Source organism: Hypanus sabinus, chromosome 2, assembly GCF_030144855.1.
Source record: "Hypanus sabinus isolate sHypSab1 chromosome 2, sHypSab1.hap1, whole genome shotgun sequence".
NCBI classification, from domain to species: Eukaryota; Metazoa; Chordata; class Chondrichthyes; order Myliobatiformes; family Dasyatidae; genus Hypanus; species Hypanus sabinus.
Window position 1 is genome coordinate 194,104,716 of NC_082707.1, and position 21,592 is coordinate 194,126,307.

Genomic DNA, 21,592 nt, shown 5'->3' on the forward strand with positions numbered 1-21,592 from the left:
TATTCCACTTTCTTCTCTGTAGTGAGTTGCATTGAAATATATACAAAAACTGCTTTCTTTAACTAAACGAGACATGGACCCAACCTGAAAAATTTCTACTTTGTACCCCAGCTATATTCTCAGGGCATCAAGCACTGGTCCAAATAATCTAAATATTAACCATCAAAATTCATTAGAAATCAAAAGTTATCAGCTTAGAAATTCCTGGGAATGGAGTGTTTGTAGAACACAGAACAGCTTATATCACATATATACTCAGGAACCAAAAGAGTTGTGTCATGTGCTATAATACAGGTGTGATTTCAAATCTACTGGGATTCTGCCTTAATTGAATTGAAATTTCTTAAGTCTATGGTTTTTCAATAATTATCTGAGAAACTCTCACCAGTTCAGATTTGGTATCAGTCCTTTGAACAACTTCAAGGAATGTTTAAATCTTTCATGCAAATAATCTAATGATTACTGGACCTCTTCTACTTGAAGAGTTATCAGTATAAGCCAATAGCATGAAAGGCACCAGATTCATAAAGTCATACAGTGTGAAACAAGCCCTTTAGGTCAACCTATCCATGCAGTTCAAGAGGGCTCTAGATTTGCTCACATCCTGTCCTCACTATTGAACACAATGCCTTGACCAATGAAGGCAACCATATCATATGTCTTTTTCACCACTCTGTCTACCTGTGTTGCAACTTCCAAGGAATTATAATGCAAGGTCTCTCATCTCACTGTGTATATACTGTTCTGGCTTAACTTTCCAAAATACATCTTCACATTTATCTGAGTTAAATTCAATTTGCCATTCCTTTACACACTTCTAGTTAAGCATAGAAACATAGAAAATAGGTGCAGGAGTAGGCCATTCAGCCCTTTGAGCCTGCATTGCCATTCATGGCTGATCATCCAACTCAGAACCCTGTACCTGTCGAACCAGTTAATCAATATCCTGCTGTATCTTTAGACAATCTTCTTCACTATTCCACACACCACCAACTTTGATGCCATCTGTAAACTTACTAACCATTCCACCTCTACCAAGGTTTCAGCAATTTCTTCCCTTGCTTCCCACAACAGCCCAGGATTTCTAGAAAGCTTAGATTAGGGATGACTATCACTAATATTTCAGGTAATGCAGGAATATTAATTATTCCACTGAGAGAACATAAGAAACCGGATGAAGGGTGGGCCTCAAACCTGCAATGTCTTTCAATATGATCATGGCTGATCTACACGAGGCTCATCTCTTTCGTGTCAGTTCCCAATAGCCCTCAGTTCCCTGAATTTTAAAAGATTCATCTACTTCCTCTTCAAATAACTTTAATGATCTTGCCTTTACTACCCTCCAAGCTAGAAATTCTATTTAATAACTACTCCCTAATCTCCTATGTTCCCTCATTCCAGATTCCCCCACTAGTGCAAACATTTTGATATCTACCCCTGTCAAGCACCCTAAGGATTTTCAAAATTCCACCATAAGATCACCATCATTCTGCCAAAGTCTGAAGAATATTGACACAATTTCTTTAATCACTCATAAAAAAAATCAACTCTCTCATCCCAAGAATCAGATTAGCTAATCTTTTCCTAAAAATACTTCACTGAAAACACGATTGGGTATGAACCATTGACAGAAGTTCTTATTCTATCTGCTAAAACAGTCTTACTTTAGCCACTTTGACCAAGAGGAATTTCACAGATTGATTGCTAACTAGATCTATATCTGTATCAATTTAATCACTAATACAGGTAATTCACACCAAATAGAAATACCTAAGGATTTTCATATTAAATGGAATGGAATTAATTTATATAAAATTAATTATTATAAAATAATTATTATAAACATTTTATATTGTGAGAGTAATATGGTGAGACTAAGCATTCGGCACAGACTAGAAGCGCCGAGATGGCCTGTTTCCATGCTGTAGTTGTTATATGGTTATATTATTATATAAATTAATTATTATAAAATTTAAAGAGCAAATATCAGAGCTGAACATTATAATACCTTTTTAAACCTAATTTATGGAGGGAAGTTTCCTTAAAATCAACTTAGTAGTTGTAGCTTTCATTTGCTTGTCTAACAACATGGAAATTATCATGTGATATTTATTGCCTTACCTTAACTTCATATTATATTTCATGAGCATGATCAAAATACAATCAAATTTAGCACTGTACTGAGGAATCCAGATTTAAAAAGGATTAAGGCAAATTTGATTTGACTGAGGAGTGATTTAGTGGTTCTAGATTTGTAAGACTCCATTTACTTTGACAGCTGTGAATCCACAAAACCTTAAGACCATAAGACGAAGGAGCAGAATCAGGCCATTCAGCTCAGAGTCTGCTCTGCCATTTGATCAAGACTGATTTATTTTTCTCCCTCAAACTCCATTCTCCTTTCTTTTCCCTGTAACCCTTGATACTCTTATTAACCAAGAACCTATCAACTTCTGCTTTAAATACTCCCATTAACTTCGCCCTCACAGCCATTTGTGGCGATGAAATCCACAGATTCAGTATCCTTTGGCTAAAGAAATTCTTTCTCATTTATGTTCTAAAGTGATGTCCTTTTTTTCTGAGGCTATGTCCTTTGTTCCCAGGCTCTTTTACTACTGTAAACATCCTCTCCACATCCACTCTTTTCAGACCTTTTAATATTTGGTAGGTTTTATTGAGATCCCCCCTCATCATTCTAAACTTCATTGAGCACAGAATCAGCAGCATCATTAACCCTATAACCTTTGGGAATCATTCTCATGAATGTCCTCTGGACCTTGTCCAGATCCTTCCTGAGATATGGGGCCCAGAACTGCTCAGAGTACTCCAAACATGGTCTGACCAATGCCTATAAAGCTTCAGAATTCCTCCAGCATTTTGTGTGTGCGTGTGTTGCTTGGATTTTCAGCATCTGCAGATTTTCCCTTACTCAGTATTACATCATTGTTTTTATATTCTAGCCCTACTGAAGTGAATACCACCTTGTATTTACTTTCCTTACTATTGATTTAACCAGTATGTTAACCTTTAGGGGAATCCTGCACTTCCCGTGTACCCCACTTTTACTTCCACAACATCATTTTCCAGTGTGTTGATATTGATTCTTGCCTTTCTTTTGCTCTTTATATACCTAAAAAAAATTGCTATCCTTTTTTTATATTATTGACTGACTTACATTGACATTTAATCTTTTCTCCCCTCATTGCTCATACTGACCTGCTCATCTACTGCCCTCTCCACTGTCAGGGTGAGTCTCACTGTACACTAGAAAGACCCTTTTTTTCTGCCTGGTTAGTCTACAATCCAATGCTATGAGCTCTGAATTTTCCAGTTTCTGGTAACCCTTAACTCTTGTGCTCCCCTCACACTCCTTCTGATTCACGGCCTGTCCTTTCTTATACTCTTGCTCCAGTCCCCCCTCACCCATTTTCATCCTCATCTATCTACTACCGACACCCTCTAGATCAGAAATTTAATACCACAATAAACTTGCTCTTTGAGCTTTAATCAAATAACATATTTTGTATGCTGATTATAATTTTCAGGCAATAGAGAAATACAGTATATACAGCAAATTATGAGTTAACATTGTTTCTAATTTGATATTAGCATCGTTGGTCTAATTTAAACTAGAATGCTGCTTTCAGTACCAGGCATTTTAAAGGAATACTCCATGAACATGCAAACACTGGAAATGGTTTTACCTGTATTGGTCAAAGGACAAGGGTGAACTTCACAGTTGTCACCCCAACCAACTCCAACAGTGCAACAACATCCTCCTTTTGTGATGTTCCTTGCCAGCAAATTATCACAGAAGTTTTCATCATTCAAATTGTAGTAGCATTCCTTCAAATCTCTATTTGTAGGTGCTAGCAACATAGTTGACTCCGACATGGAAACGTCTGGTGCATGTTCAATTCCTTTGTTCAGAAAAAGATGCAAAATATTAATCAGGACTTTACCACACACTCACTAAGTTGTTCAATTATGCAAAAAAAACCCACCAAACAATTGGCATTGGTCCACCATGAATTAATTAGCTAGGATTCAGGTATCTTCATTCTAAAATCTAAAATGTCCATCTTTTCACAGAAGCAAATGACTATGCCTGGATAACTACTGCAGCCATATTAAAACCTACCTCAGTTCCAACTAATTTGGGTATCAACAATGATGATAATTTTATCTGAGTTCTAATGCTCCAAGTTCATGCCTCACTCCAGATAAATGCATGTGAAATCAAGGTTACTATATCAATATTACAATTATTGGAAGAGTTGGCTTTTGAATTAAATGAAATATGTAGCCAAACCCCTCTTCATAAAAAAAATATGAAGGATGCATGGCCATGGCACTATTCAAAGAACAGTAGTTAAGTATTTTTCAGTATCCTTTTCTAACAGACAAGATTGACAAGTATTTAAAGAAGCATAGTCTGATTAGGGATAGTCAACATTGCAAGGGGGAGATTGTGCCTCATGAGCCTGATTGAATTCTTTGAGGATGTGAAAAAAAACTTGCTGAGGGTAGGGTAGTGGATGTTGTGTATATGGATTTTAGTAAGGTGTTCGGAAAGGATCCCTTTGGTAGGCTCATTTGCAAAGTCAGGAGGCATGGGATCTAGGGAAACTTGACAGTGTGGATTCTGAATGGGCTTGTCTACAGAAGGCAGAGGGTGGTAGTAGATGGAGTGTACTCTGTCTGAAGGTCTGTTTCTAGTGCTGTTCTGAAGAGATCTGTTCCGGGACCTCTGCTCTTTTGATTTTTGTAAATGATTTAGATAAGGAATTGGGTGAGGGGTTAGTAAGTTTACAGATAACACAAAGATTGGTGTTTTGGATACTATAGAAGGTTGTCGTAGGTTGAAATGGGACATTGATGGGATGCAGAGCTGGGCTGAGAAATGGCAGATGGAGTTCAATCCAGAAAAGTGTTAAGTGATTCACTTCAGAAAGTTGAACTTGAAGGCAGATATGAGGTAAATGGCAAGATTCTTAGCAGTGTGGAGAAACAGAGGGATCTTGGGATTCATGTCCATAGTTCCCTCAAAATTGCTGCATAAGTTGATAAGCAAATAGTTTTTTGGCCTTCATTAGTCAGGGTATTGAGCTCAAGAGTTGAGAGGTAATGTTGCAGCTCAAAAAACTCTGGTGAGACCACACTTGGAGTATTGTGTTCCATTCTGGTCACATCATTGGAAACTTTAGAGAGGGTGCAGAAGAGATTTACCAGGATGATGCCTGGATTAGAGGGTATGTCTTTTGAGGGTGGAAGTTAGAAATAGGAAGGGGCTAATAACTCTACTCAGTGTTTCTTATTGACCACTCAATAGTAAGAGGGACATCGAGGAGCAGATAGGGAGACAGATTCTGGAAAGGTGTAATAATAACAGGATTGTTGTGGTAGGAGATTTTAATTTCCCAAATATTGATTGGCATTTTCCTAGAGCAAGGGGTTTAGATGGGGTGGAGATTTTTAGGTGTGTTCAGGAAGGTTTCCTGACATAATATGTACATAAGCCTACAAGAGGAGAGACTGTACTTGATCTGGTATTGGGAAATGAACCTGTTCAGGTGTCAGGTTTCTCAATGGGAGAGCGTTTTGGAGACAGTGATCACAATTCTATCTCCTTTACCATAGCATTGGAGTGGGATAGGAACAGACAAGTTAGGAAGTTGTTTAGTTGGAGTAAGGGGAAATATGAAGCTATCATGCAGGAACTTGGAAGCATAAATTGGGAACAGATGTTCTCAGGGCAGAAATGTGGCAAATGTTCAGGAGATGTTTGCATGAATTTCTGCATAGGTATGTTCCAATGAGACAAGGAAAGGATGGTAGGGTACAGGAACGGTGGTGTACAAAGGCTGTTGAAAATCTAGTCAAGAAGAAAAGAAAAGCTAACTAAAGTTTCAAAAATCTAGGTAATGAAAGAGATCTAGAAGATTATAAGGCTGGCAGGAAGGAGCCTAAGAATGAAATTAGGAGAGCCAGAAGGGGCCATGAGAAGGCCTTGGCGAGCAGGATTTTAAAAAAAACCCCAAGGCATTCTATAAGTATGTGAAGAGGAAGAGGATAAGACATGAGAGGATAGAATCAATCAAGTGGAAAAGTGTGTATGGAATGGAGGAGATAGCAGAGGTACTTAATGAATACTTTACTTCAGTATTCACTATGGAAAAGGATCTGGGCAATTGTAGGGATGACTTACAATGGATTGAAAAGCTTGAGCATATAGACATTAAGAAAGAGGATGTGCTGGAGCTTTTGCAAAGCATCAAGTTGGAAAAGTCTCCAGGACCAGATGAGATGTACCCCAGGCTACTCTGGGAGGTGAGGAAAGAGATTGCTGAGCTTCTGGCAATGAATTTTGCATCATCTATGGAGACGGGAGAGGTTCCAGAGGATTGGAGGGTTGTAGATGTTGTTCCCTTATTCAAGAAAGGGAGTAGAGATAGCCCAGGAAATTATAGACCAGTGAGTCTTACTTCAGAGGTTGGTTAGTTGATGGAAAAGATCCTGAGAGGCAGGATTTATGAACATTTGGAGTGACATGATATGATTAGGAATAGTCAGCACGGCTTTGTCTAAAGCATGTCATTCCTTATGAGCCTGATTGAATTTTCTGAGGATGTGACTAAACATGTTGATGAAGGCACAGGAGTAGATGTAGTGTATATGGATTTCAGGAAGGCATTTGGTAAGGTACCCCATGCAAGGCTTATTGAGAAAGTAAGGAGGCATGGGATCCAAGGAGACCTTGCTTCATGGATCTAGAATTGGCTTGCTCACACAAGGCAAAGAGTGGTTGTAGACAGGTCATATTCTGCATGGAGGTCCATGACCAGTGAATTGCCTTAGGGACCTGTTCTGGGACCCCTTCTCTTCGTGATTTTTATAAATGATCTGGATGAGGAAGTGGAGGGATGGGATAGTAAGTTTTCTGATGACACAAAGGTTGGGGGTTGTTGTGGATAGTGTGGAGGGCTGTCAGAGGTTACAGTAGGATTTCAATAGTTTGCAAAACTGGGTTGAGAAGTGGCAGATGGAGTTCAACTCAGACCAGTATGAGGTGGTTCATTTTGGTAGGTCAAATATGATGGCAGAATATAGTATTAATGGCAGTGTGGAGGATCAGAGGGATCTTGGGGTCCGAGTCTATAGGACACTCAAAGCTGCTGCGCAGGTGGACTCTGTGGTTAAGCAGGCATATGGTGCATTGGTATTCATCAACTGTGGGATTGAGTTTAAGAGTCGAGAGGTAATGTTACATCTACATAGGACCCTGGTCAGTCCCCACTTGGAGTACTGTGCACATTTCTGGTCACCTCACTACAGGAAGGATGTGGAAACTATAGAAAGAGTGCAGAGGAGATTTACAATGACATTTCCTGGATTGGGGAGCGTGCCTTGTGAGAATAGGTTGAATGAACTTGGCCTTTTCTTCAGTGAGAGGATAAGAGGTGACCTGATAGCAGTGTATAAGATAATGACAGGCATTGATCGTGTGGATAGTCAGAGGCTTTTAAGGTGCATGGAAGAAGGTACAGAGGAGATGTCAGGGGTAAGTTTTTTACACAGAGAGTGTTGAGTGCGTGAAATGGGCTGCAGGCGACGGTGATGGAGGTGGATACAATAGGGTTTTTTAAGCGACTCCTGGATAGGTACATGGAGCTTAGAAAAATAGAGGGCTATAGGTAAACCTAGGTAATTTCTAAAGTAAGTACATGTTCAGCACAGCATTGTGGGCTGAAGGGCCTGTATTGTGCTGTAGGTTTTCTATGTTTCCATGAAAGGTTGAATGAGCTTGGGCTTTCTCTTTCGAGTGAAGGAGGATGAGAAATGACTCATCAGAGGTGTATAAAATGATCAAATGCATGGATGCAGTGGACAGCCAGTACCCTTTTCCAGGGCAGCAATGGCTTATTTGAGAGGGTATAATTTTAAGGTGATTGGAAGAAAGTATAGGGCAAATATCAGAAGTAGGTTTTTTATACAGTGAATAGTAAATGTGTGGAAGGCATTGACAGGGTTAGTGGTAGAGGGAGATGCATTAGGGCCTTTCTAAAGACTCAGATAGGCACCTGAATGAAAGGAAAATAGAGAGCTATGTGGGAGGGAAGGCTTAGAGTGATCTTGGAGTAGATTATAAGGTCGGCACAATATCATGGACTGAAAAGCTTGTACTTTTTTATGTTCTTAATATCCTGCTCAATATATATCACTCAATTAATAAACAGATTCCTAAATGCCAGTAACTCCCTTACAACTCTGTGCAAGTTGGATACCATAGCTCTCAATGTTATGGAAATGACTATTTGGTTAATTTCAACTGCATACCTAGAAAGCAGCAGCAACAATTCCAAATCCAGCAAGAAGTAATATTGTAAATAAATTGTCCCTGTCTTCTGGGTTTAACATAAAGACAGCAACAGAATAAATTTGGAAACAGAACTTGAGACAGAGTAGCTCAAACTGCAACTCTAGGTTTAGGACAAAAATATCTGAAAAAGCAAGATTCATATGTTTTGAACCAAATGGCAAGCAACAGTTGGTGCTTGACCAAATGATTGTGCAGGACTTGTAATTCTGAAAATAGCTTCCCACCAAGCATGAATTTATTTGTTGACCTTATGATTTGGCACCAAGTAAGCATGGCTATGTAATCTCAAAAGTGCTCTTGCAATTCTCCAAAAAACCAAATTGCTTGGAGAATTATTTCATCTCCTGTTCCCCCGACTCCTTCCACTCCTTACAAGTGTGGAAACCATATCAGCTGTTACAGAAAATTTAGAAAAATTGCAATTTGGAATTGAATTAAATACAATGTAGACAATAAATCTTGAGCAACACACTAAATGCTGGAGGAACTCAGCATCTATGGAAATGAAAAAAATACAGTCGACATTTCGGACCAAGACCTTTCATCAGAACTGGAATAAAAAGGTAGGGGAGGGGAAGGAGTAAAAGCTGGAAGGTGATAGGAGAAGTCAGGTGTGTGGGAGAGGGGGATGAAGTGAGAAGCTAGGAGGACATAGGTGGAAAAGCTAAAGGACTAGAGAAAAAGAAATCTGATAGGAGAGTAGAATGGACCATTGAAGGAGAAGGAGAATGAACACCAGAGGGAGGTTGGAGATAGGTGATGAGAAGAGAAGGGGTAAGGGGGGACCAGAGAGGGAAAATGAAGAAGGGGTGTGTGGTAGTATTAATGAAAATTGGAAAAATCGATGTTCATGCCATGTGGTTGGAAGCTACCTGGAAAAGGAATGTGAAGAATTGCTCCTCCATTCTGAGACTGGCATCATCTAAAATAAATCTTTCCAGTTTAGATAATGCATTTATTCTGTTTAAAACCTAAAGAATGCAGTATTCTAGGTTTTATTCCCTAGGTATGGAATATATATTTAGATGAATGAATTAGCCCAACATAATATTGGAATAGAAGGAGATATTTAGCTCCTTGGGTGTTCCTCATTGAAGGAGATTATTGCTGACCTGTGACCTACTGATGTTTGAAAGCTAGGTTGCAGTATGGGCTGTAAGGAGAATGCAGAGAAGCTTCATGGGATAGGGACAGGCTAAGAGAATAGATGAGGACATGGAAGGAATGATATTATGAAAAAATTGAGATCATCCACTTTTGGATAAATAGAAAGCCTAAGTATTCTTTAAACATGGAAGAATGAATAGAGAGATCTGCAGTGTGTGTGTGTGTGATACACACCATCACTAAAACAGGTAATAGCAGATACAGTAAGCAGATAGGAAGATGCGTGATTTGTTGGCTTTTATTCTAAGAACTTTTGAGTACAAGAGTCTCTTGCTCTACTTGCATAGGGCCCTTATAAAACTGCACCTGGAATATTCATTCAGGTCTGGTAATTCTATGCAAAGAAAAACATATGTACATTTTATAGAGGAAATAAACAAAGATCCACCAGACTGATTCCTGGCATTGGATGCCATATAACAAAAGATTAAGAAGAAAAGGAGGTTTATATTGAAATGTACAAAATTCTGATAAATCTTTATAGATGTCAAACTGATGCTTCACATGGCTGGGATGTTTAGAACTTGATGCGCATTCAAGATGAGATTAGAATACATTTCTTTGACCAAAATTATTTTTCATGTGGCCTCAGTTACTAAGCACATTCAAGACAGAGATAGACTTATTATAAGGCAATCAAAGAACATGGAGAAAAGTAATGTTAAGATAAGATATGAGTGATGATTTTACAGAATGGAAGTGGAGTCATGAAAGGCCAAATGGCTTACTACTGTTTCAATCTAGTACTTTTGTTTAAATTCTTTTTACTGTTTGACCCATACACTGTCCAGTTTGTTAAGCAGATTAGCAAGATCATCCAAAAGATACTGAAGAAATCTGATTAAACTGGTTCAATATGTAGGCTGCAAAAATATAATTACAAAAAACAGTAATGGTTTGAAAGTTTTAGAGAGTTTATCTGGCACAGTAATGTTAGATTACAGCATATTCTATCCTAATTACAGCTAAAAGGACATGGATAAATATTATAAACAGGTATGTAAACAGGCCAAACTGCAAATTTCTACAATGTAAAAAAAAATCTGATTCTATGCTATAGCTACAACAAATTTAGAAATATGAAAAATCTATATATTTACTACCCTGGTTTTCACTAGTAACAATCCTCTCCTCCACCATCAATAAATTATATATCAAATTGAATATATTACATTTTCTGAGTGTGCAGCCTAGTTAGAGAAAATTAGGGGAATCTATGGGAAAGTGGGGAGAATCAGTTACAGGTAAAATTAATAGAAATAGAATTGCTCTGATCCCCTGCATGAATTTGATGGTCAGAAATTTTACAATCAGCCAGTAGATGGCAGAATTGACCTCTGTAGGAGAATAGATTGGCATCCAGTCTTTTAATTTATAATTTAAAAGAAACATTTCTGTTAAATATTATTTGTTTCCCATGCTCTTCGTCTTATCTTTAAGTTATGTCTTCTGTGGGAATTATCTTTTTCTCCCTTGAATGGTTTCAGGAATATCCTGGCCCATGCTTTACCCTGGCTAATTAATACATCTCAGTGATATGATGTGTAAATGCAAGGATATCACTGTGTGTTGACGACATCCAACTTTACCTATGGGCTAAATTCATAATTTTGATATTGTGCTGAAGAAAGTCTATTTCCACTCAACACACTCCCTTCATCTTTGCTTCACTTCAAGCTTCGATTTCATTAGGAAAATCCTTGCCAGCCCTTTAAGCAGCATCATCTAAATCTGGTTTATAATGTGTGCTACTCATGTCTCCACTCTAAATATGGTGGCAGAAACATCACCTACCTCATGCATCAGTATCCTGGAATTCTCTTCAATTTTCAAATTTTTCACTTTTAAGAGTCTCACCAAAACTGATTTAACACCTTCAGTCAATTTTTATTTTCTCTCCTACCAATGCCAGCAAACTTGTTGTTTTCTTAAAATGTCTCAGAAGTTTGTCTTTAATTAAGTTTACTATATGTGTTTGTATTTATTCTCATTAAACTTATCATTTTCCACTGAAATTTTGAACACTGCCTCACAAGCTTGTTTGGGTTTTTTGAGGAAGTGATAAAACAAATTGATGTAGGTAGAGAGGTGGACATGGTGTATATGGAATTTAGTAAGGTGTTTAACAACGTGCCCCATAGTTCACTCATCCAGCATGGAATCCAGAATTGGTTTTCCCTTTTCCCTTAAAAGATAATAAGTAAAGGGAATGTCAGTTTTCAAGAGATATTGCGGCCTGATTAAAAGTAAAGAATGAGGTGCCCAGCAGGTATAGGCAAGTAGAAATAATTGAGGTGCTATGGAGGACAAGAAATGCAAGAGAACCCTTAAGAAATAAATCAGGAAAGCTAAAAGAAGGAATGAAGTTGCTCTAACAAACAAGGTGAAGGAAAATCCCGAGGGCTTCTACAGATATGTAAAAAGAGCAGAAGGATTGCTAGGGGCAAAATTGGTCTTCTGGAAGACCAGAAAGCTAATCAAAAGTAATGGGGGAGACCTTAATTTTTTTTTGCATCTGTATTTACTTGGGAGACAGGTATAGTACATATAGATGTGAAGCAAAGCAGCAGCAAGATCATGGACCTTATACAGATGACAGAGGAGGAGGTGTTTGCTACCCTGAGGCAAATAAGGGGTTGATAAACCCCCAGGGTCTGACAAGGAGGAGGAGGTGTTTGCTACCCTGAGGCAAATAAGGGGTTGATAAACCCCCAGGGTCTGACAAGGACCTTATGGAAGGCAAATGCAGAAATTGCCAGGGCACTAGCAGAGATATTTAAAGCATTCTTAGTGACAGGAGACATACCCAGATGATTAGAGGATGGTCGATGACGTTCCACTGTTTAAAAAGGAATGAAAAACAGGATGTAGGCTGGTGAATCTGACTTAAATTGTGGGAAAATTATTGTCAGGTATTCTAAGTGACTGGATATACAAATATTTGGATAGACATGGACTGATTTAGGATGGTTACCATGGCTTTGTGAATGGTAGGTCATGTCCAACCAATCTTCTAGAATTTTTTGAGGGAAATTTTTATTGTTTGTAATTTATATCAATGATCAGGATGATAATGTGGTTAACTGGATCAGCAAATTTTCAGATAACACCAAGATTGGGGGTGGAGTGGACAGGGAGAAAGGCATTTGTGACAGATGAAAATAATGCAGACAACTATGAGGTTTTGCACTTTGGTAGGACCAAAAAATGTAGGTCTTATATAGTGAATGGTAGGGACTGAGGAGTGTGGTAGAACAAAGGAAAATAGGAAGCAGGTACATAATTTGTTGAAAGAGGTGTCACAGGGAGATAGTGTTGCAAAGAAAATTTTTGGTACGTTGGCCTTCAGAAATCAATGTACTGAGTACAGAGGATGGGATGTTATGTTGAATACATGTAAGACATTGGTGAGGCCTAATTTGGAGTATTGTTTGCAGCTTTGGTCACCCACCTACAGGAAAAGTGCAAACAAGGTGGAAAAAAATGCAGAGAAAATTTACAAGGATGCTGCCAGGTCTGCAGGGCCTGAGTTATAAGGAAAGATTGAATAGGTTAGGACTGTATTCTTCAGAATGCAGAAGATCTAGAGGAGATTTGAAAGAGGTGTGCAAAATTATGAAGGGTATGGACAGGGTAAATAAAGGCAGGCTTTTTCTGTTGAGGATGGATGGGACAACAACCAGAGGTCATGGCTTAAGGGAGAAAAGTGAGAAGTTTAAGGGAAACATGAGGGGAAATCTCTTCACTCAGAGGGTTGTGACAGTGTAGAAATAGCTACTAGCACAAGTGGTCCATGTGAGCTTGATTTCAATGTTTCTAGATAGGTACATGGATAGTAGGGATATGAAGGGCTATGGTTAAGGTACAGGTCATTGGAAGTAGGCAGCTTAAATGGTTTCGGCATGGATTAGATGAGCCAAAAGGCCTGTTTCTGTGCTGTACTTCTCTATGACTCTTGGCAGACAGTGATAGTAGATGGAATGTATTCTGCCTGGGGTATAGTGATTTGTAATGTTCTCCAAGGATCTATCCTAGGATCCCTAATCTTTTGAGATTTTTATAAAGCATGGGTTACTAAGTTTGCAGATGACATGAAAGTTGATGGCATTGTGGATAGTATAGAAGGCTGTTGTAGTGTACCATAAGACAGTAAAATATAGGAACAGAATTAGGGAATTTGGCCCATTAAGCCTGTTCCAGCATTCATCATGGCTGATCTAATTTTCCCCTCAGCCACTATTTCCTGCCTTCTCTCCACATCCCTTTATAAGACCATAAGCCATCGAGTCCACTCCACCATTTCATCATGGCTGATCCTGGATCTCATTCAACTCCATACACCTACCCTCTCATTATATTGCTTGATGTTCTGACCAATCAAGAATCTATCAACTTCTGACTTAAATATACCTATGGACTTTGCCTCCACCGCAGAGTGTGGCAGAGCATTCCACAGATTTACCACTCTTTGGAAAAAATCCTCTTTGCTTCTGTTCTAAAAGGTTGCCTCTCAATTTTGAGGCTGTTCCCTCTAGTTCTGGATAGCCCCACCACAGGAAACATCCTCTTCATATCCACCTTATCTAGTCTTCTCAACATTCGGTAAGTTTCAGTGAGAATGCCACACATTCTAGTAGATTTTAGTGAGTTCAGGTCCAAAGCTGCCAAACATTCCTCACGCAGTAACCCCTTCAGTTCCCAGAATTATTGTTATGAAACTCCCATGGGCTCTCTCCAATGACAACACATCTTTTCTGAGATAGGGGGCACAAAACAGCTGACAATGCTCCAAGTGCGGCCCGACCAGTGTCTTAAAAAGCTTCAGCAGTACATCCTTGTTTTTATATTCTATTCCCTTTGAAATAAATGCCAACATTGCATTTGCCTTCTTTAGCACAGACTCAACCTGTGAATTAAATTCCTGGGGGTCTTGCATGAGGACTCCCAAGTCCCTTTGCATGTCTAATGTTTGAATTTTCTCCCCATTTAGATAAATGTCAGCACTATTGTTCCTTTTACCAAAATGCCTTATCACACATTTCCCAACACTGCATTCCATCTGCCACTTTTGGCCCAGCCTTCCAATTTGTTCAAGCCCTGCTGCAATCACATTGCTTCCTCAGCACTACCTACCCCTCTACCTATCCTCGCATCATCTGCCATCAATTCCACTATCTAAATCACTGACAAACAAAGTGGAAAGTAGCGGTCCCAATACAGACCCCGAGGAACACCACCAGTTACTGGCAGCCAACCAGACAAAGCCCCCTTTATTCAGACTCGTTGCCATCTGCCTGTCAGCCTTTCCTCTATCCATGGCAGTATATTTCCTGTAACACCATACAGGAAATATACTGGCATGGATTTTATCTCACATGAGGCATTTTATCAAATGCCTTCTGAAAATCTAAGTAAATGACATCCATTGACTTTCCTTTGCCCACCCTACTTGTTACTTCCTTGAAGAATTCTAACAGATTTGTCAGGCAAGTTTTCCTGTGACAGGAACCATGCTGAGTTTGACTTATTACATAATTTGTCCCCAAGAACCTCGAAACCTCGTTCTTAATAATGGACTCTACTTTCCTGACCACTGAGGTTAGGCTAACTGGCCTATAATTTCCTCTCTATTGTCTTCCTCCCTTCCTGAAGAGTGGAGTGACATGTGCAATTTTCCAGTCATTCAGGACCATGCCAGAATCAAGTGATTCTTGAAAGATCATGAACAATGCATTCATTATCTCTTCAGCAACCTTTTTCAGGACTCTGGAATGTAGTCCAACTGGTCCAGGTGACTTATCCACCTTAAAACCTCTTAGGTTGCCTAGCACTTTTTCTTTTGTAATAGCAATGGCTCTCACTTCTGCTCCCCGACACTCAGGGACCTCTGGCATATACCTGGTGTCTTCCACAGTGAAGACAGATGCAAAGTACCCATTAAGTTCATCAATTTGTCCCCCATTGCTACATCACCAGCATCATTTTCCTGTGGTCCAATATCAACTCCACCTTGCTTTTATTCTATATATAACTGTAAAAACTTTTACTATCCTGCTTTATATTATCAGCTAGTTTGCCCTCATATTTCATCTTTTCCCTTCTTATAGCTTCTTTAGTTGCCTTTTGTTGGATTTTAAAAGCTTCACAATCATCCTAATCAACACGTGCAAACAAGCTGGATGAAGTCAGCAGGTCAGGCAGCATCTGTTGACTGCTCGTTTCAACGGATGCTGCCCCACCTGCTGAGTTCATCCAGCTTGTTTGTACGTGTTGTTTTGACCACAGCATCTGCAGTGTACTTTGTGTTCCCAATCATCCAGCTTCCCACTCAGTTTTGTTACCTTATATGTCCTTTCCTTAGCTTTTATACAATCCTTAACTTCTCTTGTTAGCTACAGTTGCCTAACCCTGCCATTTGAGAATTATTTCTTCTGCCGGACATATCTATCCAGTGCATTGTGAACTATTCCCAAAAACTTCAGCCACCTCTGTCCTGCTGTCAATCCTGCCAGTATCCTCCTGCAATCCACCTGGGCAAGCTCCTTTCTCATGCCTCTGTAATTTCCTTTACAGTCGGCCCTCCTTATCTGCGGGGGATTGGTTCCGGGACACCCCGCGGATACCAAAATTCACGGATGTCCCTTATTTAACATGTATCAGTCAGGAGATCTTTAGGATCCAGCGGAACGCCGGACTTTATTTAACATGTCTTCAAGCAGTGGACATTAGGGACTGGTGGCGCAGCTCTGAATCCGCAGTGTTTCTGTTCACGAAAATAATCACGATCGTGATTGAAAATAAGGTGGAAGTAATAACGTGATCGAAAGAGGTGAAATGCCATCAGTCATTGGAAAAGCATTAGGCTACAGTCGGTCAATGATCTGAACAATTTTAATGGAGCATGTGAAAGGCCCTGCCCCAATGAAAGCTATTATTACTAAGCAACACGGTGGTTAAATTATTGAAGTACGTATGCTTCTTAAGTGTTTTATATGCATAGAAAGGTAAAATACGTACTAAATGCTAAGACAAACGTTTGACTAACTGACGCTAAATAATACCGGATGTACCTGTTCCGACTTCAAATCTAACTTAAAGACAGACTCAGGATTGGAACTCATTCATAACCAGGGACTCCCTGTACTTATAAGTCATTTCTAGATTACTTATAATACCTAATACAATGTAAATGCTATGTAAGTAGTTGTTATACTGTATTGTTTAGGGAATAATGACAAGAAAAAATAGTCTGTACACGCTCAAACAACGAGTGCTGGAGAGAGAACTTGCAGGTTTTTCCAATCCATGGTTGGTTGAATCAGCGCATATGGAATCCGTGGATAAGGAGGGCTGACTGTATTCTATTGTGATACAGATGCATCTGACTTATGGTTCTCCCTCTCAAATTGCAGTATGAATTCAATCATAATATGATCACTGCCTCCTAAGATTTCCTTTATGTTAAGCTGGCTAATAAGGTCTGGATTATTACACAACACCCAATCTAAGATGGCCTTTCCTCTTGTAAGCTCAAGCACAAGCTGCTCTAAAAAGCCATCTCGTAGGGATTCAACAAATTCCCTCTCTTACAGTCTGACACCAACCTGATTTTCCCAAACATCTTGCATAATGAAGTCCCTTATTACAATTGTGACATTACCCTTATTACGTGCCCTTTCCAGCTCCATTTGCAATCTTAAACCCACATCTTAGGTACTATTTGGAGGCATATATGACTCCCATAATGATTTTTTTACCCTTGCAGTTTCTTAACTCCACCCACAAAGATACAACATTCTCTGACCGAATGTCACCTGTTTCTGAAGATTTAATTCCATCTCTTACCAATACAGCCACACTACCGCCTATGCCTTACTTTCTGTCCTTTCAATACAAAATATATCCTCCCATGTTCTGACCAATCAAGAACCTATCAAACTCTGCCTTAAATATACATAAAGTCTTAGCCTCCACAGCTGCCTGTGGCAAAAATTCCACAGATTCACAACTTTCTGGCTAAAGAGAATCCTCCTTTTCATCATTCTAAAAGGACGCCCCTCTACACTGAGGTTGTGACCTCTGGTCTTAGACTCTCCCACCATAGGAATCATACTCTTCACATCCACTCTATCTAGGCCTTTCTCCATTCATGAGGACATCTGCAAATGCTGGAAATTCAAGCAACACACACAAAATGCTGGTGGAACGCAGCAGATCAGGCATCATCTATAGGGAAAAGCACTGTCGACGTTTCGGGCCGAGACCCTTTGTCCTGACAGCGCTGGTGGAGGTGCAGCAGGCAGATGATGAGATCCTCATTACAGAACTGCAGTCCCCAGTTTGCAGCTCCAAGACTTCCCCGTCAGCCCAGGTGAGAGGACCCTAATCTGTGACGTAGCTACCAGCCAACCTTGCCCCATCGTCCTGGCAGCCTGGCTGTGGCGAGCTTTCGACTCCATTCACAACTTAGTGCACCCCTCCATCAGGACAACTGTCTGGATGGTCTCCAACAAGTTCGTTTGGCACGGACTCTGCAAGCAGGTCAGTGAATGGGCCAAAAGGTACATGCAGTGTCAAACAGCCAAGGTGCAGCGGCACACCAAAGCCCTGCTGCAGCAGTTCCACCCCACCCGCCGGTGTTTCGACCACATTCATGTGGATATTGTGGGGCTCCTGCCAGTGTCACGAGGAGCGTGGCAGCTCCTGACTATCGTAGACCGGTTCACAAGATGGCCAGACGCAGTCCCACTCACCGACACCACCTCCGAATCCTGTGCCCGAGCACTGATTGCAACCTGGGTATCTCGATTTGGTGTACCGGCCCACATTACCTCCGACAGAGGCGCCCAGTTCGCCTCCAGCGTGGTCAGCTATGGCCAGCCTTTTGGGAACACAGCTACACCACACAACTGCCTACCACCCACAGTCGAACGGACTAGTGGAGCGTTTCCACCGTCACCTGAAGTCGGCTCTCATGACCTGCCTGAAAGGGCCTAACTGGGTGGACGAACTTCCCTGGGTCCTGCTTGGAATTCGCACAGCGCCCAAAGAGGATCTGCACGCCTCGTCGGCTGAGCTGGTGTACGGCGCTCCCTGGTCGTCCAAGGAGAGTTCATACCAGCCCCAAGGGGGCAAGAGGAAGAACCTGCAGCAGTCCTGGACAGACTGCGCAAGAGGCTCGGTGACCTGGCCCCCATACCCACTTCACAGCATGGACAGAGCCTGACCTGTGTACCCAAAGACCTGCAGCACTGTAAGTTTGTTTTTGTATGACAGGGCAGACATTGGGCACCACTGCAGCAGCCCTACAAGGGGCCGTTTAAGGTGATCAGGAACAACGGGTCCACGTTCGTGCTGGACATTGGGGGGAAAGGGGAGGTTTTCACAGTGGATTGACTGAAACCGGCCCATGTGGACTTTGCGCAGCCAGTCGGAACTCAGGCACCGCAGCGCAGAGGCAGACCTCCCAAACAGAGGCTGACTCAGACTGTGGACATTGGGGGGATGTATCGCCGGTTCTGGGAGGTGTTATGTGGAGACCCACTTTCCAGCGCGCTTGAACCGGCTCACGCGCCGGCCCCAAAAAGGGCGCCAGGCCTTCTTCACCAGCAAGGGGAAAAGCCCGCGCACAGGAAGGGTCTGTGAATATGCATCCCCTACAGCCTTCCTGCCCGGGGAGGGCGGAAATGGGAAGGCTTAAAAGCAAGGCCCTGAAGTTTGAATAAATCTTTTACGCAACTGCAACTCACTGTCTGCGTGTCGTTATTCCAGCGCTGTGTGTAGCACACCGCTACAATGTAATAATAAGCGATGTAGATGTCAGTATTGAGGAGTCTGATGGCTTGGGGGAAGAAACTGTTACATAGTCTGGTCATGAGAGCCCGAATGCTTCAGTACCTTTTGCCAGATAGCAAGAGGGAGGAGTTTATGTGAGGGGTGCGTGGGGTCCTTTACAATACTGTTAGCTTTGCGGGTGCAGCGTGTGGTGTAACTGTCTGTAATAGTGGGAAAAGAGACCCTGAAGATAAGGGGCTCCAAACTGCTCAAAACACTCCAAATTAGCCCTCACCAGTGCTTTATAAATTCTCAATATTACATCATTATTTTTATATTCTAGTCCTTGAAATAGATGCTAACATTGCATTTGCCTTCCTCACCACAGACTCAACCTGCAAATTTTCCTTTAGGGAATCCTGCACAAGGAATCTCAAGTCCTTTTGTGCCTCAGTTTTTGTTTTTTTTGTATTTTCTCTCCATTTAGAAAATAGTTAACCATTTCATTTCTTCTACCAAAGTGCATAACCATACACTTCTTGACACTGTATTCCAGCTGCCATTACTTTGCCCTTTCTCCCAATCTAAGTTCTTTTGTAGCCTCTCTAATTTCTCAAAGCTGCCTGCTCCTCCTATTTTCATATCGTTTGAAAACTTTGCAACAAAGCCATTAAATCCATCAACCAAATAATTGACATATAACATTAAAAGAATTGGTCCCAACATAGAGCTCTGTAGAACACCAATAGTCACTGGCAGCCAATCAGAAAAGGCTCCCTTTATTCCCACTCTTTGACTCCTGCCAATCAACCACTGCTTTGTTCATGCTAGAATCTTTCCAGCATCTGTAGATTTTCGTTGGTTGTAACTGGCCTATGGTTTTCTTTCTTCTGTCTTTCTCTTTTCTTGAAGAGTGGAGTGACATTTGCAATTTTCCAATCTTCTAGAACCATTCCAGAATCTACTGATTCTTGAAAGATCATTACTAATGTCCCCACGATCTCTTCAACCACATCTTTCAAAGCCTAGGATGTACACCATCTGGTCAAAGTGACTTCAGACCTTGCAGTTTCCCAAGAACCTTCTCTCTTGTAATGGTAAGTACACATACTTCATGACAGCTGGAACTTCCACCATACTGCCAGTGTCTTCCACATCAAAGACTGATGCAAAATTCTTATTCAGTTCGTCCCTCATTACTGCCTCTCCAGCATTTGACTGCTAGAAAACAAAATCCACTCTTGCCTCTCTTTTACACTTCATATATCTGAAGAAACTTTTGGTATCCTCTTTAATATTATTGGTTAGCTTACTTTTGTACTCCATCTTTACCTTCTTAATCACTTTTTAGTTGCCTTCTGTTGGTTTTTAAAAGCTTCCTAATCCTCTAACTTCCCACTAATTTTTGCTCTATTAGATGCCCTCTTTTTGGCTTTAATGTTGGCTTTGACTTCTCTTGTTAGACGTGGTTGTGTCATCTTTCCTTTAGAATATTTCTTCCTCTTTGAGATGTATGTATCCCAAGCACCCAAATTGTTTCCAGAAATTCTGGCCAACTCCTCATTCATATCTCTGTAATTCCCTTTACTCCACTGTAATACTGATACATCTGACCTTAGCTTCTCCTTCTCAAATTTTTGGGTAAATTTTATCATAGTATGATCATTTGCCCTTAAGAGTTCTTTTACTTTGAATCAATTCTGATACATCGCATTACACCCAATCCAGAACAGCTGATCCCCTAGTGGGCTCAGCCTTAAGCTTCTCTAAAAAGTCAACTCATATGCACAAGAGAAATTTTACCTCCTGGAATCCAGCACCAACCTGATTTTCCCAATCTATCTGCATATTGAAATCCTACCTCCCCCCACCCCCCCTCCACCCATGACTACTGTAACATTGCATTGCTGGCATATATTTTCTATCTCCCATTGTAATTTGTAAACTACCTCATTACTACTGTTTGGGGGTCTGTATACAATCCCCATCAGGATCTTTTTATTCTTGAAGTTCCTTAGCTTTATCCATAATGACGTAACAGCTTCTGACCCAATGTCACCTCTTTGTAATGATTTAAGGTAATCTTAAGAGGAAGTTTTGAACAAGCTGGAGCTTTTCTCTTTGGAGTGAAGGAGGATACGAGGTGTCTTGCTACAGGTGTGTAAGTTTATGAGAGGCAGAGTTAGTGTGGTTAGCCAGCATCCTTTTTCCTGGGCAGCAACATCCATTTAAGGTGAAGAGAGGAAAGTATAGGGCAGATGTCAAAGGTAT

The 21,592-nt window shown here is 40.6% G+C and overlaps 1 protein-coding gene across 2 annotated transcripts in view; it reads right to left on the minus strand.

Annotated features, from left to right (window-relative positions):
* LOC132389583 (latent-transforming growth factor beta-binding protein 2-like) overlaps nucleotides 1–21,592 on the minus strand; it is a 408,009-nt gene that overhangs the window by 28,154 nt on the left and 358,263 nt on the right. For both annotated transcript variants that reach the window (XM_059962068.1, XM_059962075.1), the window contains one exon: nucleotides 3,705–3,920. In XM_059962068.1, coding sequence (XP_059818051.1) covers nucleotides 3,705–3,920 — 216 coding nt within the window. The remainder of the gene's footprint in view (nucleotides 1–3,704; nucleotides 3,921–21,592) is intronic.